At 36.4% G+C, this 20000-nt stretch overlaps 6 protein-coding genes across 6 annotated transcripts; all 6 read left to right on the plus strand.

Annotated features, from left to right (window-relative positions):
* Nucleotides 1-6558: 6558 nt before the first annotated feature.
* Nucleotides 6559-7120, plus strand: LOC113809257 (pro-resilin-like). Its single transcript, XM_027360798.2, has 2 exons — nucleotides 6559-6589; nucleotides 6692-7120. Exons 1-2 carry the CDS (start codon nucleotides 6578-6580, stop codon nucleotides 7055-7057), a joined length of 378 nt encoding a protein of 125 aa, XP_027216599.2. The 5' UTR covers nucleotides 6559-6577; the 3' UTR covers nucleotides 7058-7120.
* Nucleotides 7121-8932: 1812 nt separating this feature from the next.
* LOC113809256 (pro-resilin-like) lies at nucleotides 8933-9475 on the plus strand. The gene is made up of 2 exons (XM_027360797.2): nucleotides 8933-8956; nucleotides 9059-9475. The coding sequence occupies exons 1-2, from the start codon at nucleotides 8945-8947 to the stop codon at nucleotides 9422-9424; spliced, it is 378 nt and encodes a 125-aa protein (XP_027216598.2). The 5' UTR covers nucleotides 8933-8944; the 3' UTR covers nucleotides 9425-9475.
* A 1673-nt stretch (nucleotides 9476-11148) lies between these two features.
* Nucleotides 11149-11702, plus strand: LOC138860509 (pro-resilin-like). Its single transcript, XM_070118093.1, has 2 exons — nucleotides 11149-11171; nucleotides 11274-11702. Exons 1-2 carry the CDS (start codon nucleotides 11160-11162, stop codon nucleotides 11637-11639), a joined length of 378 nt encoding a protein of 125 aa, XP_069974194.1. The 5' UTR covers nucleotides 11149-11159; the 3' UTR covers nucleotides 11640-11702.
* A 1751-nt stretch (nucleotides 11703-13453) lies between these two features.
* On the plus strand, nucleotides 13454-14046 carry LOC138861547 (pro-resilin-like; the record flags this gene model as incomplete). The annotated part of the gene is made up of 1 exon (XM_070121305.1): nucleotides 13454-14046. A coding segment is annotated over one exon (387 nt), but the record flags the coding sequence as incomplete, so codon positions are not given.
* A 1763-nt stretch (nucleotides 14047-15809) lies between these two features.
* LOC138860516 (pro-resilin-like) lies at nucleotides 15810-16365 on the plus strand. The gene is made up of 2 exons (XM_070118101.1): nucleotides 15810-15834; nucleotides 15937-16365. The coding sequence occupies exons 1-2, from the start codon at nucleotides 15823-15825 to the stop codon at nucleotides 16300-16302; spliced, it is 378 nt and encodes a 125-aa protein (XP_069974202.1). The 5' UTR covers nucleotides 15810-15822; the 3' UTR covers nucleotides 16303-16365.
* A 1845-nt stretch (nucleotides 16366-18210) lies between these two features.
* On the plus strand, nucleotides 18211-18770 carry LOC138860524 (pro-resilin-like). Its single transcript, XM_070118116.1, has 2 exons — nucleotides 18211-18240; nucleotides 18342-18770. Exons 1-2 carry the CDS (start codon nucleotides 18229-18231, stop codon nucleotides 18705-18707), a joined length of 378 nt encoding a protein of 125 aa, XP_069974217.1. The 5' UTR covers nucleotides 18211-18228; the 3' UTR covers nucleotides 18708-18770.
* Nucleotides 18771-20000: the final 1230 nt, after the last annotated feature.

The raw sequence follows: 20000 nt of genomic DNA on the forward strand, positions 1-20000 counted from the left end.
AGATCGTCTGAAGAAGGTGTCCTGTGTTATCTCCCTAAGACCCTTTCACTCCCCCAACTCTCTTATAATCCATTCCCTATTGATACCCAGAAAGAGATGATTAAATGCTATTAATGTTGAGAGAAAAATCAATAGATATCCTTCATTGACTTCGAAGTCAGTTGATAATTATCTGTGGGACATTTCTCTTATCTATATTATCTTATGGGACGGTCTTTTTTATTTAGCAATATCGGATTTCTTTAAATTACCTCGTCTCAGTAATTGACCAAGGCTTCAATATAAAGACACAGTAAAATGCAGATTCCTAACTATGTAATTGAGTCATTAGTCGCCGCTAACGACCACCGAGAGGCAGAGAATCTTGAAACATTTTACTCTAACGTATGTTGTCATTTTGTAAATCAAGTTCACTACAATTAATCAAAACAACATTCGACATAGAAATATACATGAATCATTAACTATAAAGTACTGAATCTGTCATACTTGAAATACATAAAATATGAATAATCGGAATCTTTCCACGCTAAAAGTTTCATACATGAAGAGCATATTATACAAACGATGCACAAGATTTAAACCGCTGTAACCTCAAGCCTTAACCTCAAGTTCTTGCTAGCTGTATTTACAGAAGCACTATAATAAGTGGCAGCAAAATAGCCTTTAAGTAATTTGTATGATCACTTATATGCAATCGCCTCCACTTCCAAATTCATCACTCAGTGCTGCTAAGGTGTGGACCGCCAAGATCATGCCGACGTGAGCTAGTTGCAGACTTACAGTGTTTAGTTTGGGGTGGACTGGACTGGTTAATATAGGATATGTGTATATATTCACAGACATTTAGTGAGAGATGTGAGAATGTGTGTGTGTGTGTGTGTGTGTGTGTGTGTGTGTGTGTGTGTGTGTGTGTGTGTGTGTGTGTGTGTGTGTGTGTGTGTGTGTGTGTGTCTGTGATACACGCACACACATATGCATACATATCTATGTATGTATATATATAAACATATATTTATATGTGAGTGTGTGTGAGAGAGAGATACACGCGCACACACACATATGCATACATATATATGTATATATAAACATAAATATTTATATGTGAGTGTGTGTGTGAGCATGTGTGTGAGTGTGAATGTGTGTGTATGTGTGTGTGTGTGTGTATGAGATAAACATCTTATATCAGTGGGCGAAGAGCTGCCATCAAAAAGAATGGTTTTGTTTCTCTTATTAACAATGCAGTTTCTCCCTCATATCTCAAAGTAATGTATATACAAAAGGAATAGTTAATGCAATAGGTTTAACGAAATCCATAAAACAGCACAAGGAGAGTTCGGCCACACAAGGACACAACATCAGTATATTAGTATTATATTTCCTGCACCGACATTAGCATGCGACCTCTGTTAAGTTCTCAACATCTGCTTAAGTGACTTTCCAATGATTGTTATTCTTATCACATTGTCCAAGCACTATGGCTTTCAATATATATTTATCACATATTTCAGAAGTATACCGTGAGGTTTTCAATTGTAGTATATAGACTCCTTGTGTATATACGTGTATGTGTGTGTGTGTGTGTGGTAGGTACATACACATGTATGTGTGATTATATATATATGTGTAGAAATATATTTTTGATTGTTTGCATGTGTTTGTGCATGTATGTGTATGTATATTCATGCAAATATTCACACACAGATGGATAGTGTTTGTGTATATATGTGTATTTATATACATATGTATATATACATATACATTTATATATAAATGCATATATATATATATATATATATATATATATATATATATATATATATATACATAAATATGTCATTTATGGTCAAATTGCCGGAAGGAAAATGTCGGCCAAAATCCAGACAAATATGCGTATATATATACACACATATACAGATACATACATACATACATATACATTTATATCCATATATATATATATATATATATATATATATATAAATGATATATATATACATATTCATGTAAATATATATTTGTACTCACACACACACACACACATATATAATATAGTTTGTATTATGGTCGGAATATTTTTCGAAAATGACATCAACCGCATCTATTTTTACCCACGGCGGAGAGCGAGTAAACTAGCTTGAACTGATGTTACCATTGTTATTATTTTGCTGCTCCCTCTTCCATTTTTCTCTTCCTCATACCTTTTCTCTTTCCTTTCCTTCTTCTCTTCTTTGTCTTGAGGTCAGGATTCGTGAGAGAAATATATATTTTGCGTGTATACATATATCCATGTATGTGTGTGTATGTATACATATATATATATAAATATATGTGTGTGGTGTGTGTAAGTGTATATGTATATATGTATATATATATATATATATATATATATATATATATATATATATATATATGTGTGTGTGTGTGTGTGTGTGTGTGTGTGTGTGTGTGTGTGTGTGTGTGTGTGTGTGTGTGTGTGTACATATACATATATATTTATGTATATATAAATGCATACATATATATATACATATATACATGTGTGTGTGTGTATGCCTCTGCATCTTCCCTGTCAGTGTGTCACGTGTAAACACAGACGCATATACATACATGAGTGTGTGTGTGTCTACATATACACAGACTAATAGAGATTATATAGACCAAAAATCGCGAGTAAACGTACCCTTTACGTAACGAGTGATGGTTCCATCAATTTACTCGAACTGGCTCAATCTGTGAGTATTTATTTATTTTCCTTTCTGTCTTTCTTTCTTTCTATTTTCTTTTAAGACCCAGTGTTCTGTATCCGTGTGTTTTTCCTTTTGAGAACTGAACATTACATAAAGTTTGCCCAAGGAAAAAATAAAACATACTGAGCATCTTGAAAGGACACTGCACTAGCTTCTTATAATGGAAGAAGTACTGGAACATCTTTTGTATGCTTAACGAGTGTAAAAAAATAACACACAACGAGTAATTTTTGAAGTCAGAAAAAAATGGTATTTATAACAGATAAGAAATTTCCCCCGTAAATAAAACACCTTTCGGTAGTATTTTGTGCAATGAAGCGTTTAAATTAATCATCGCCACCGGAGAAAGAAAATGACACGAGAAGTCAAGGTAAAACCACCGAGACAGATTTTTCCTGGATATATGATTTAAAGGAAGAAATTGCTCTACCTTCTACAATGTCGTCTCTGCTAACTGACAGTAAGGCAATGGAGGTTTGTCTTAGTCTTCGTAAATTGCAATGATTCATACGTTGAATACTTCTAATGGTGTTTGGAGCAATGGCCTCACCGCACTACCTAAATACTGATGCCAATTCCACTCTACTGTACCATATTACCTGCCCTTATGGTCGCCGTCATCGCCCTTCTTGATAGTCAACCTACGTATGGATGCCCTGCCCCTACACCTGCTTGTACACCCGCCAAGTACGACTTCAACTACGCCGTCAACGACCAAGCATCCGGGAACGATTTTGGAACATGAGGAAGCCCGTGATAGGGACAGCACACAGGGATCTCACTACGTGGGATAAACACTTTATATTCATGTCTCTGTCAGGTGTACTATCAACATCGAACTTGGGTTGGTGCTCACAATTGCCATTATCACCATTGCCAAAATCAATATGAGCTCTTTATAATTTCTTCTCTTTCCTTACTCATAATCTCTTCCAAATCATGGGGGCAATTGTGGGGCCAATAATTTCCTTCTGCATTCTTCAGTTGATTAAGGATTTGTGTGTGTGTGTGCTGACATACTAATCAGAGCTAATGAGCTGTATTACAGAGATGGTTTGGTGGAAATGTATTTCCCTATTTAGCGAGTTATATATTTTTTCCTTTCTTTCTCTCTTTTTCTTCTTTATACACCAGGAGTCTGTTTAAAATCGAGCACATGGTAATATATACAGAAATAACCCTTTCTTCAGACAACTTATAACACCAACCCAACTTAAACAACGGGAGTTTGGTTGACTATCAAAATAAGTAATAGACCTTTGTTTATTTCATACTATCAGCATGTTTCGTACACTTACATACAAAAATATTCATGGTTACAACAGATTGATGAATCTATATATTCATGTGTATTCAGTTCATACTTGCGCGATCACTAATCGGTCATTTCAGTGTCTTCATAGTCTACAGAAAATCACTTTCAGTAATTTGTTATCTTAAGAAATACAAAAGACATTCAGTCCCATGAAGGTATCCAATTACTTGCTTTTTCTATATCAATATTTTCAATTATCTTACAAATAATCAAATGTCAATTTTGTACATATCAATGAAGGCATCCAACCTTTCATAAATTTCATAAAATATCGTCATGTCGAATGGAATTCATTTAACTAACAAGTGAAACGCCAAGAACAAGTGGTTGAATATGAAGACAAAACATTATAATCTTTAGCGAGCAACGAGAAAAGCATATGTTGGCCGACCACCTGGCAGGAATGGTGGTAACCCCAAGGGTGGCCAATGGCTCTGATTCACATCCTTGAAAATAAAAAAAATCGTCATTATTCATTCTCTCTCTCTCTCTCTCTCTCTCTCTCTCTCTCTCTCTCTCCCTCTCCCTCTCCCTCTCCCTCTCCCTCTCTCTCTCTCTCTCTCTCTCTGTATGTGTGTGTATCTAACAATATATCGATCTATCTAAATAGCTCTTTGTCTCTTCATATTAATCCCATCTCAACTGTACTATAATAGAAATTCACATTTTTCATCATATACCCATGATGGAAGCACTGTCGAAATTCGGTAGCAGTCTGTTATCTGAGACTGATATATAACACACATTATATATAATCCATTCCTTAATCATTTCTTGTGGAAATATATTGCCTTAAACATTTTTGAACAGGTGAGGTAAATACAGTATTAAAAAACGTTGCTGGCAAAATAGTCCATGGGAAAGGCAGACAATGTTCTCTCGTCGCAAAAGCACAATTCACGCATACATAACACTGAAAATTATACTTGCAACCCCGCCAGAGGGGGAAAATTCACAGCCAGAGTCAAGGTAATCACGATCCTATTACCTAACGTATAGCCATGGGGTTTTCTTGGATACTTGTGTAAAAGAAAAAAAAAATCTCTGGCTTCCTCACTCGTCACATCTCATCCTACAGAATGGTATTCGAGGTGTTTTCTTCTTCGTGAAATTTAACAGGTCATGTAGTTTAGATTATAGATGATCCCAAGAACAGCAGGCAACGATTTCACTTAGATTTTATAATCAATGCAAATGCATTGATTATAAAAAACGGATACCTTGATACAACAGCAGTTTTACTGAATTGACACCGCATATAGATTAATGTCATGGAAATTTTATTCCGGCACGGTTCTATAAACGATCAAATTTACCAAATGTAAGTAAACCGCACTTATATCGGTAAAAGCCAAAGAGTAAAGAAATATGTCAGATTTACTTAAATCTCTCTCTCTCTCTCTCTCTCTCTCTCTCTCTCTCTCTCTCTCTCTCTCTCTCTCTCTCTCTCTCTCTCTCTCTCTCTCTCTCTCTCTCTTCTCCGTTCTCCCATTAATCAATGAAAGAACAATGATACCTCGACAAAGAAAATGAGGTAATAAATAAACCGGGACCTGTAGTAGAAAAGTGGAAACAGGTAAGGTTCCCAAGGCCGTCATATGTGTACGTATACACACGCTCACACATAGATATGTAGATCGTTGTTCTATCAGTGAATTATATAAGATATTGTTGAACTATTTTACAAAAAATAAATAGATAAATAAATAGGATTTCCTCATCTCAATTAAAGGAACACGTGTTCCTTGCCCCCCCCCCCCCTCCCCACCACCTCCAGTTCCCAGCTACAATGTCAGTACTTCTTAAGGGTTAGATCACGTTGTTTAAGCTAGCCATCTCTGCCGGGATTGAGATAAAAGGGAATAATTATCAATTATATATTTTCTTCTTCTTCTTCTTCTTCTTCTTCTTCTTTATCTGTTTTGCGTAGGCCCATGACGGGTATGAAATGGAACTGACTTTTATTTTCATATGTATATAATTGCTTTAAAGTCTTTCCAGTATGACGACTTACTGTCATTTACAAAATTATATCCCAGAAAACCACATATGTAGTTTTGAAAAGGGGGAGGGGGGGGGGGTTCTAATTCACCACACCAATCTACAAAGACAAACAACCCTGTTATTATTCTATTTCTTGTTCTTTTTCTGTCCATTTTCTGTCGGGATTCTCTTCGATCTATATCTAGCATAGTCCTTTTCCTTTACTTCTTTAATCAAAACCATATAAATAATTACGTGCTGAATATTCTCTATCGAAAGTACAATCGGTAGCATTTCAATAGTTTCATCAACATGTATTTCTAGACGAAGAATGCATGAATAATGTGGCCCTTGCGCAACTAAGGCCGCAGGTGCATCATCGAAGGGGAAACTCGGCCAAAAGAGGAGTCAAGGCCACAATGATGTTATACCCTGACGTCACTATGTGGGCGGAGTTTTTTCCAGTACATTTGTATAAATGAGAGGAATTTCCTTGTCTTCACCAGTCTTGCCACCGCATAGAAGCAGCATGGCATTCAGGGTACATTTGAGTATATTTTTGTTTAAAATGTTTATACGGTTTACCGAGTTGAGCAAAGATCGCTGTACGTAAACATCACTAAAACGTAAAATTACCTTGCAGATTTTTGCACTGGCCGCCCTTGTGGTTGTCGCCCTCGCCCGTCCAGATAGCCCGCCTACCTATGGTTACTCTGCTCCCACACCCTCTTACGCACCTGCAAAGTACGACTTCAACTACGCCGTCAACGACCCACCATCAGCCAACGACTTCGGACACCAGGAAGCCCGTGATGGCGACAACACACAGGGATCCTACTACGTCCTTCTTCCCGACGGTCGTGTGCAGAGGGTGACCTACTCTGTCAACGGAGACTCCGGTTACGTGACTGAGGTTACCTACGAAGGAGAGGCTCAATACCCTGCTCCACAAGCCACTTACGGGCCTCCTCAGCCTTCTTACAGTCCACCCACACCCGCCTATGGCTAAAAGACAATATATTTACTGATACCCAACCCTTGTAAATTATTTATATTAAATCAGCAGACTATAGTAACAATATCTTTTTCCTTTTCTCTGTTTCCCCCGTACATCTAGAAGGGTTGTCATGTAACATATATGTAACAAACCACATTTTCATTTGCTACATTCTTCTTATACACTATCAGATTAAGTGTATGAATATATATAATATATGTGTGTGTGTGGACATATATGTATGTACTATATATGTGTGTGCGTGTATGTATATGTACATATGTTTGTGCATTTGTATTTAACATATGTGTATGTGTATACTGCATGCGTATTGATGTTAATAGAAATATGAATTCTTCCGTAGTGATATGGCCACATGACTGTCATCATCCAAAAACAGCGCAATCTTCGAGTAGAATTTTGAAAATGTTGCATGAAATAAATATTTGTTCACAGAAATTAACTGTTCACATATGAGTCTGCATAAATACAAGCACACGCACATACACATTGTGTTCGTTTCTTTGTATACACACACACACACACACATACATACATATATATATATATATATATATATATATATATATTTATTTATGTTTGAACATGTTTAAATATACACATACACTCAAACATATGTACACAAACGCATGTGTATATATGTAAACATATATGTATGTGTGTATGTGCGTGTGTGTGTGTAAACATACACATGTATATACATGTGTGTATATATACGCTTGTGTGTATACAGAGGCATTCACATATATATATATATATATATATATATATATATATATATATATATATATACATATATATATATATATATACATATACATATATATATATATATATATATATATATATATATATATATATATATTAATATTGATATGTGTGAATGTGTAGATGCGTTTATATATCACACACGCACTCACACGCACATATGTATGCGTATGTGCAACGCCCCTATATGTATGATATTTATGTCATAACACAGTCCCAAACATATACATAGACAGATACATAGATATATACTCTATTTTACTAAAAGTCATACAGATATGTGTTACATCAGCGACAGGGAAATTCTGCCATAAATGACTCATCGTATATATTTTTTTTCATATTGTTTAAGACATATAGTGTGACACTGAAATGTTCCTTGCCACCCTCCTCCTCTCCCTCCCAGGTAGTAATATTTCCGTAAATCTAAATCGCTCGCACTTGGGCTTGCCATATCTGTGAGGACTGAGTAACAAGTAATATTTATCACTACCACTGCATTCAATCTGATTTTTTTTTTTTTTTTTTTTTTTTAGGTAGGCCTATAGCAGGCATGAAATGGTAGTTTATAAACAAATGCTTCAATATGCGGCATATATATCCATCTACGTATTTTTATTGAATTATTTCCAGGGTGACGATCAGTTTTTAGACTTGCTGTTATACACAAAATGGAATCCCTGAAAAACACTTATTTCCAGTTCTGTTCATCAGACTTATTACGACAATAAACTACTCTGTTATCATTTGATTTTTCTTTTCAGTCCTTTTCCTGTTTGCGTTCTCTTCATTCAATTTCCCCCTTTTTATTTTTTTAATCAAAGGTATATAAACAATTGCAGGCTATTTTCTATCGAAAGCACAATCGGTAGCATTTCAATGGAGGTTTCATCATGTATTTCTAGACGAAGAAAGCATGAATAATGTGGCCCTTTCGCAACTAAGGCCGCAGGTGCATCATCGAAGGGGAAACTCGGCCAAAAGAGGAGTCAAGGCAACAATGATGTTATACCCTGACGTCACAATGTGGGCGGAGTTTTTTCCAGTACATTTGTATAAATGAGAGGAATTTCCTTGTCTTCACCAGTCTTGCCACTACATAGAAGCAGCATGGCATTCAGGGTACATTTGAGTATATTTTTGTTTAAAATGTTTATACGGTTTACCGAGTTGAGCAAAGATCGCTGTACGTAAACATCACTAAAACGTAAAATTACCTTGCAGATTTTTGCACTAGCCGCCCTTGTGGTTGTCGCCCTCGCCCGTCCAGATAGCCCGCCTACCTATGGCTACTCTGCTCCCACTCCCTCTTATGCACCCGCAAAGTACGACTTCAACTACGCTGTCAACGACCAAGCATCTGCCAACGACTTCGGACACCAGGAAGCCCGTGATGGCGACAACACACAGGGATCCTACTACGTCCTTCTTCCCGACGGTCGTGTGCAGAGGGTGACCTACTCTGTCAACGGAGACTCCGGTTACGTGGCTGAGGTTACCTACGAAGGAGAGGCTCAATACCCTGCTCCACAAGCCACTTACGGGCCTCCTCAGCCTTCTTACAGCCCACCCACACCCGCCTATGGCTAAAAGACAATATATTTACTGATAGCCAACCCTTGTAAATTATTTATATTAAATCAGCAGACTATAGTAACAATATCTTTTTCCTTTTCTCTGTTTCTCCCGTACATCTAGAAGGGATGCCATGTAACATATATGTAACAAACCACATTTTCATATGCTACATTCTTCTTATACACTATAAGATTAAGTGTATGAATATATGTACTATATATGTGTGCGTGTATGTATATGTACATAAGTTAATGCATTTGTATTTAATATATGTGTATGTGTATACTGTGTGCGTATTGATTTTAATAGAAATATCAATTTTTTCGTAGTGGTATGTCCACATGACTGTCATGCGAAAACAACAAAATCGCCCTGTAGAATTTTAAAAGTGCATGAAATAAATATTTATTTGTTCACAGAAATCTACAGTTCACATATTAGTCTGCACAAATACACGCACAGGCACATATACACACTGTGTGTCTGTTTCTTTGTATACATATACATATATAAATTTATGTTTGAATATGTATATGTACACATACACACAGACATATGTACTCACTAACAAACGCATGTGTATATTTGTAAACATATGTGTGTGTGTGTGTGTGCGTGTGTGTGTAAACACACATGGATATACATGTGTGTGTGTATACGCGTGTGTGTGTATACAGAGGCATTCACATATATACATATTTATTAATATTAATATGTGGGTATGTGTAGATGCGTTTATATACCACACTTACACACATATGTATATGTACAACGCCACTATATGAGGGTATGATATGTCATTACACAGTCCCACACAAATACATAGACAGATACATAGATACATACTCTATTTTACTAGTATCAAAGTCATACAGGTACGTATTACATCAGCGAAAGGGAAATTCTGCCACAGACGACTCATCGTATATATATTTTTTTCATATTTTTTAGCTAAGACATATTGAGTGACACTGAAATGTTCTACATAAGATAATAGTTCACACATCTTAAGAAAGGAGCGCGCGTTCCTTGCCACCCTCCTCCTCCCCTTCCCAGGTAGTAATATTTTAGTAAATCTAAATCGCTCTCACTTGGGTCAGCCATATCTGTGAGGACTGAGTAACAAGTAATATTTATAACTACTACTACATTCAACATTTGATTTTTTTTTCTAAGTAGGCCTATAACAGGCATGAAATGGTAGTTTATAAGCAAATGCTTCAATATGTGGTTTACATTTCCATCTACGTATCTGTATTGAATTATTTACAACGTGACGGCAAATGTTTAGACGCTATTATACACAAAATGAAATCTGAAAAAAACACTTATTTCCAATTCTGTTCATCTGACTAATTACGAAAATAAAGTACTCTATTACCCTTTGATTTTTCATTTCTGTCATTTTCCTGTTTGCGTTCTCTTCCTTCAGTTTTTCCCCTTTTCATTTTTAATCAAAGGTATATAAACAATTGCAGGCTATTTTCTATCGAAAGCACAATCGGTAGCATTTCAATAGAGGTTTCATCATGTTTTTCTAGACGAAAAATGCATGAATAATGTGGACTTTTCGCAACTAAGGCCGCAGGTGCATCATCGAAGGGGAAACTCGGCCAAAAGAGGAGTCAAGGCAACAATGATGTTATGCCCTGACGTCACAATGTGGGCGGAGTTTTTTTCCAGTACATTTGTATAAATGATAGGAATTTCCTTGTCTTCGCCAGTCTTGACACCGCATACAAGCAGCATGGCATTCAGGGTACATTTAAGTGTATTTTTGTTTAAAATGTTTATACGGTTTGCCGAGTTGAGCAAAGGTCACTGTACGTAAACATCACTAAAACGTAAAATTGCCTTGCAGATTTTTGCACTAGCCGCCCTTGTGGTTGTCGCCCTCGCCCGTCCAGATAGCCCGCCTACCTATGGTTACTCTGCTCCCACACCCTCTTACGCACCCGCAAAGTACGACTTCAACTACGTCGTCAACGACCCACCATCTGCCAACGACTTCGGACACCAGGAAGCCCGTGATGACGACAACACACAGGGATCCTACTACGTCCTTCTTCCCGACGGTCGTGTGCAGAGGGTGACCTACTCTGTCAACGGAGACTCCGGTTACGTGGCTGAGGTTACCTACGAAGGAGAGGCTCAATACCCTACTCCACAAGCCACTTACGGGCCTCCTCAGCCTTCTTACAGCCCACCCACACCCGCCTATGGCTAAAAGACAATATATTTACTGATACTCAACCCTTGTAAATTATTTATATTAAATCAGCAGACTATAGTAACAATATCTTTTTCCTTTTCTCTGTTTCTCCCGTACATCTAGAAGGGATGTCATGTAACATATATGTAACAAACCACATTTTCATATGCTATATTCTTCTTATAAACTATAAGATTAAGTGTATGAATATATGTACTATATATGTGTGTGCGTGTATGTATATGTACATAGGTTAATGCATTTGTATTTAATATATGTGTATGTGTTGACTGTATGCGTATTGATTTTAATAGAAATATGATTTTTTCCGTAGTGGTATGTCCACATGACTGTCATGCGAAAACAACAAAATCGCCCTGAAGAATTTTGAAAGTGCATGAAATAAATATTTATTTGTTCACAGAAATGAACAGTTCACATATTAGTCTACACAAATACACGCACAGGCACATACACATACTGTGTGTCTGTTTCTTTGTATACATATACATATATAAATTTATGTTTGAATATGTATATGTACACATACACACAAACATATGTACTCACACACAAACGCATGTGTATATATGTAAACATATATGTGTGTGTGTATGTGCGTGTGTGTGTTAACAGACACATGTATATACATGTGTGTGTATATACGCGTGTGTGTATACAGAGGCATTCACATATATATACATATTTATCAATATTGATATGTGTGTATGTGTAGATGCGTTTATATATCACACATTTACTCACACACACATATGTATATGTACAACGCCACTATATGAGGGTATGATATGTCATTACACACAGTCCCACACAAATACATAGATACATAGATATATACTCTATTTTACTAGTATTTAAGTCATACAGGTATGTGTTACATCAGCGAAAGGGAAATTCTGCCACAGACGACTCATCGTATATATATATTTTTTTTTTCATATTGTTTAGCTAAGACATATAGAGTGACACTGAAATGTTCTACATAACATAATAGTTCACACATCTTAAGAAAGGAACACGCGTTCCTTGCCACCCTCCTCCTCCTCCTCCCAGGTAGTAATATTTTAGTAAATCTAAATCGCTCTCACTTGGATAAGCCATATCTGCGAGGACAGTAACAAGTAATATTTATCACTACCACTGCATTCAATATGATGCCTATAAAGGCAGGAAATGGTAGTTTACTCAATATGCGGCTTATATTTCCATCTACGTATTTTTATTGAATTATTTCCAGGGTGACGACCAGTTTATAGACGCTATTATACACAAAATGAAATCCCAGAAAAAAAAAACTCATTTCCAGTTCTGTTCATCAGACTAATTACGACAGTAAAGTACTCTATTATCATTTGATTTTTCGTTTCTGTCATTTTCCTATTTGCGTTCTCTTCCTTCAGTGTTTTCCCCTCTTCATTTTTAATCAAAGGTATATAAACAATTGCAGACTATTTTCTATCGAAAGTACAATCGGTAGCATTTCAATAGGGGTTTCATCATGTATTTCTAGACGAAGAATGCATGAATAATGTGGCCCTTTCGCAACTAAGGCCGCAGGTGCATCATCGAAGGGGAAACTCGGCCAAAAGAGGAGTCAAGGCAACAATGATGTTATACCCTGACGTCACAATGTGGGCGGAGTTTTTTCCAGTACATTTGTATAAATGAGAGGAATTTCCTAGTCTTCGCCAGTCTTGCCACCGCATACAAGCAGCATGGCATTCAGGGTACATTTGAGTGTATTTTTGTTTAAAATGTTTATACGGTTTGTCGAGTTGAACAAAGATCGTTGTACGTAAACATCACTAAAACGTAAAATTACCTTGCAGATTTTTGCACTAGCCGCCCTTGTGGTCGTCGCTATCGCCCGTCCAGATAACCCGCCTACCTATGGTTACTCTGCTCCCACACCCTCTTATGCACCTGCCAAGTACGACTTCAACTACGCCGTCAACGACCAACCATCTGCCAACGACTTCGGACACCAGGAAGCCCGTGATGGCGACAACACACAGGGATCCTACTACGTCCTTCTTCCCGACGGTCGTCTGCAGAAGGTGACCTACAATGTGAACGGAGACTCCGGTTACGTGGCTGAGGTTACCTACGAAGGAGAGGCTCAATACCCTACTCCACAAGCCACTTACGGGCCTCCTCAGCCTTCCTACAGCCCACCCACACCCGCCTATGGCTAAAAGACAATATATTTACTGATACCTAGTCCTTGTAAATTATTTATATTAAATCAGCAGACTATAGTAACAGTATCTTTTTCCTCTTTTCTGTTTTGTCCTGTACATTTAGAAGGAATGTTAATGTCATATATGTAACACTTTCATTTGTTACAATCTTCTTGTACACTATCAGATTTAGTCTATGAATATATATAATATATATATGTGTGGACATATATGTATGTATTATCTATGTGTGTGTGCGTGTGTATATGTACATATGTTTGTGCATTTGTATTTGATATATATATGTGTGTGTGTATTCTATATGTGTATATAATAGAAGTATGAATTCTTCCGTAGTGGTATGGCCACATGACTGTCAAAATCCGAAAACAGCACAGTCTCCTAGTAGAATTTTGAGAATTTTACATTAAAAACTGTTCACAGAAATGAACAGTTCACATATTAGTCTAGGTAAATACAAGCACACGCACATACACACATTGTGTTCGTTTCTTTGTATACATATTCATATATAAATTTATGTTTGAATATGTATATGTACACATACACACAAACACATGTACTCACACACAAACGCATGTGTATATATATATATAGGTGTAAACATATATAGGTGTGTAAACACATTTATATACATATGTGTATATATATATGCTTGTGTGCATACAGAGGCATTCACACATAGATATACATATTTATGAATATTGATATGTGTGTATGTATAGATGCGTTTATATGTCAGACACGCACTCACATATGTATGTGTATGTATAACGCCACTATATGAGGGTATGATATATATGTTGTAACACACAGTCCCACGCATATACATAGACAGATACATAAATATAGATATATACTCTATTTTACTAGTATCAAAGTCATACAGGTATGTGTCACATCTTATTTTTTTCTTCAGCTTATTCCCATTTCTATATGGGGTCACTGTTCCTCGCTAGGGCTCTTCCATCTTGCTCTGTCCATTGTATCTTCCCTTCTGAGTCCCTTGTCATCCAGATCTTCTTTAAGCTTGTCCCTCCAACTTAACTTGGGTATGTGTCACATCTGCGAAATGGAACTTCGGGTAAAAAAGGCTCATCGCATATATATATATATATATATATATATATATATATATATATATATATATATATATAATATTGTTTAACTAAGACATTTAGAGTGACACTGAAATGTTCTACATAACATAATAGTTCACATTTCTTAAGAAAGGGAAATGTGTTCCTTGCCACCCTCCTCCTCCCCCTCCTAGGTTGTAATATTTCTGTAAATCTACATCCCTCTCGCTTGGGTCAGCCATATTTGCGAGGACAGTAACAAGTAATATTTCTCACTACCACTACATTCAATATGATTTTTTTTTTTTTTTTTTTTTTTTTAAGTAGCCCTATAAAGGCATGAAATGGTAGTTTACAAACAAATGCTTCAATATGTGGTTTATATTTCCATCTTCGTATTTTTATTGAATTATTTCCAGGGTGACGACCAGTTTATAGGCACTATTATACACAAAATGAAATCCCAGAAAAAAAAAACTCATTTCCAGTTCTGTTCATCAGACTAATTACGACAGTAAAGTACTCTATTATCATTTGATTTTTCGTTTCTGTCATTTTCCTATTTGCGTTCTCTTCCTTCAGTGTTTTCCCCTCTTCATTTTTAATCAAAGGTATATAAACAATTGCAGACTATTTTCTATCGAAAGTACAATCGGTAGCATTTCAATAGGGGTTTCATCATGTATTTCTAGACGAAGAATGCATGAATAATGTGGCCCTTTCGCAACTAAGGCCGCAGGTGCATCATCGAAGGGGAAACTCGGCCAAAAGAGGAGTCAAGGCAACAATGATGTTATACCCTGACGTCACAATGTGGGCGGAGTTTTTTCCAGTACATTTGTATAAATGAGAGGAATTTCCTAGTCTTCGCCAGTCTTGCCACCGCATACAAGCAGCATGGCATTCAGGGTACATTTGAGTATATTTTTGTTTAAAATGTTTATACGGTTTACCGAGTTGAGCAAAGATCACTGTAAGTAAACATCACTAAAACGTAAAATTACCTTGCAGATTTTTGCACTAGCCGCCCTTGTGGTCGTCGCCCTCGCCCGTCCAGATAGCCCGCCTACCTATGGTTACTCGGCTCCCACACCCTCTTACGCACCTGCAAAGTACGACTTCAACTACGCCGTCAACGACCCACCATCTGCCAACGACTTCGGACACCAGGAAGCCCGTGATGGCGACAACACACAGGGATCCTACTACGTCCTTCTTCCCGACGGTCGTGTGCAGAGGGTGACCTACTCTGTCAACGGAGACTCCGGTTACGTGGCTGAGGTTACCTACGAAGGAGAGGCTCAATACCCTGCTCCACAAGCCACTTACGGGCCTCCTCAGCCTTCTTACAGCCCACCCACACCCGCCTATGGCTAAAAGACAATATATTTACTGATACCCAACCCTTGTAAATTATTTATATTAAATCAGCAGACTATAGTAACAGTATCTTTTTCCTCTTTTCTGTAATGTCCTGTACATTTAGAAGGAATGTTAATGTCATATATGTAACAAACACTTTCATTTGTTACAATCTTCTTGTACACTATCAGATTTAGTCTATGAATATATGTACTATATATGTGTGTGGACATATATGTATGTATTATCTATGTGTGTGTGCGTGTGCATATGTACATATGTTTGTGCATTTGTATTTGATATATATATGTGTGTGTGTATTTTATTTGTATTTTATATATATATATATATATATGTGTGTGTGTGTGTGTGTGTGTGTGTGTGTGTGTGTGTGTGTGTGTGTGTGTGTGTGTGTGTGTGTATTCTATGTGTATTGATTTTAAAAGAAGTATGAATTCTCCCATAGTGGTATGGCCACATGACTGTCATCATCCGAAAACACCACAGTCTCCTAGTGGAATTTTGAGAATTTTACATTAAAATATTTATTTGTTCACAGAAATGAACAGTTCACATATTAGTGTGCATAAATACAAGCACACGCACATACACACATTGTGTTCGTTTCTTTGTATACATATACATATATAAATTTATGTTTTAATATGTATATGTACACATACACACAAAGACATGTACTCACACACAAACGCATGTGTATATATCTAAACATATATATGTGTGTAAACATACTCATTTATATACATATGTGTATATATGTTTGTGTGCCTACAGAGGCATTCACACATAGATATACATATTCATGAATACTGATATGTGTGTATGTATAGATGCGTTTATATGTCAGACGCGCACTCACATATGTATGTGTATGTATAACTCCACTATATGAGGGTATGATATATATGTTGTAACACAGTCCCACGCATATACATAGACAGATACATAAATATAGATATATACTCTATTTTACTAGTATCAGTCATACAGGTATGTGTTACATCTGCGGAATGGAAATTCGGCTAAAAAAGGCTCATCGAATATATATATATATATATATATATATATATATATATATATATATATATATATATATTTATATATATATCATATTGTTTAACTAAGACATATAGAGTGACACTGAAATGTTCTGCATAACATAATAGTTCACATATCTTAAGAAAGGGAAATGTTTTCCTTGCCACCCTCCTCCTCCCCCTGCCAGGTAGTAATATTTCTGTAAATCTACATCCCTCTCGCTTGGGTCAGCCATAATTGCGAGGACAGTAACAAGTAATATTTCTCACTACCACTACATTCAATATAATTTTTTTCTTCTTTTTTAAGTAGGCCTATAAAGGCATGAAATGGTAGTTTACAAACAAATGCTTCAATATGTGGTTTATATTTCCATCTACGTATCTGTATTAAATTATTTTCAGGGTGACGACCAGTTTTTAGACGTTATTATACACAAAATGAAATCCCTAAAAAAAAAAAACTCATTTCCAGTTCTGTTCATGAGACTAATTACGACAATAAAGTACTATATAACCATTTGATTTTTCGTTTCTGTCATTTTCCTGTTTGCGTTCTCTTCCTTCAGTTTTTCCCCTTTTCATTTTTAATCAAAGGTATATAAACAATTGCAGGCTATATTCTATCGAAAGTACAATCGGTAGCATTTCAATAGAGGTTTCATCATGTATTTCTAGACGAAGAATGCATGAATAATGTGGCCCTTTCGCAACTAAGGCCGCAGGTGCATCATCGAAGGGGAAACTCGGCCAAAAGAGGAGTCAAGGCAACAATGATGTTATACCCTGACGTCACAATGTGGGCGGAGTTTTTTCCAGTACATTTGTATAAATGAGAGGAATTTCCTTTTCTTCGCCAGTCTTGCCACCGCATAGAAGCAGCATGGCATTCAGGGTACATTTAAGTGTATTTTCGTTTAAAATGTTTATACGGTTTACGAGTTGAGCAAAGATCACTGTACGTAAACATCACTAAAACGTAAAATTACCTTGCAGATTTTCGCACTGGCCGCCCTTGTGGTCGTCGCCCTCGCCCGTCCAGACAGCCCGCCTACCTATGGTTACTCTGCTCCCACACCCTCTTACGCACCTGCAAAGTACGACTTCAACTACGCCGTCAACGACCCACCATCTGCCAACGACTTCGGACACCAGGAAGCCCGTGATGGCGACAACACACAGGGATCCTACTACGTCCTTCTTCCCGACGGTCGTGTTCAGAGGGTGACCTACTCTGTCAACGGAGACTCCGGTTACGTGGCTGAGGTTACCTACGAAGGAGAGGCTCAATACCCTACTCCACAAGCCACTTACGGGCCTCCTCAGCCTTCCTACAGCCCACCCACACCCGCCTATGGCTAAAAGACAATATATTTACTGATACCTAGTCCTTGTAAATTATTTATATTAAATCAGCAGACTATAGTAACAGTATCTTTTTCCTCTTTTCTGTTTTGTCCTGTACATTTAGAAGGAATGTTAATGTCATATATGTAACAAACACTTTCATTTGTTACAATCTTCTTGTACACTATCAGATTTAGTCTATGAATATATATAATATATATGTGTGTGGACATATATGTATGTATTATCTATGTGTGTGTGCGTGTGCATATGTACATATGTTTGTGCATTTGTATTTTATATATGTGTGTGTGTGTGTGTGTGTGTGTGTGTATTCTATGAGTATTGATTTTAAAAGAAGTATGAATTCTTCCATAGTGGTATGGCTACATGACTGTCATCATCCGAAAACACCACAGTCTCCTAGTGGAATTTTGAGAATTTTACATTAAAATATTTATTTGTTCACAGAAATGAACAGTTCACATATTAGTGTGCATAAATACAAGCACACGCACATACACACATTGTGTTCGTTTCTTTGTATACATATACATATATAAATTTATGTTTTAATATGTATATGTACACATACACACAAAGACATGTACTCACACACAAACGCATGTGTATATATGTAAACATATATATGTGTGTAAACATACACATTTATATACATATGTGTATATATATGTTTGTGTGCATACAGAGGCATTCACATATAGATATACATATTCATGAATACTGATATGTGTGTATGTATAGATGCGTTTATATGTCAGACGCGCACTCACATATGTATGTGTATGTATAACGCCACTATATGAGGGTATGATATATATGTTGTAACACACAGTCCCACGCATATACATAGACAGATACATAAATATAGATATATACTCTATTTTACTAGTATCAGTCATACAGGTATGTGTTACATCTGCGAAATGGAAATTCGGCTAAAAAAAAAAATCATCGTATATATATATATATATATATATATATATATATATATATATATATATATATATATATATATATATATATATCATATTGTTTAACTAAGACATATAGAGTGACACTGAAATGTTCTACATAACATAATAGTTCACATATCTTAAGAAGGGAACTGTGTTCCTTGCCACCCTCCTCCTCCCCCTCCCAGGTAGTAATATTTCTGTAAATCTACATCCCTCTCGCTTGGGTCAGCCATATTTGTGAGGACAGTAACAAGTAATATTTCTCACTACCACTATATTCAATATGATTTTTTTCTTCTTTTTTAAGTAGGCCTATAAAGGCATGAAA

Source organism: Penaeus vannamei, chromosome 4, assembly GCF_042767895.1.
Source record: "Penaeus vannamei isolate JL-2024 chromosome 4, ASM4276789v1, whole genome shotgun sequence".
Lineage (NCBI taxonomy): Eukaryota > Metazoa > Arthropoda > Malacostraca > Decapoda > Penaeidae > Penaeus > Penaeus vannamei.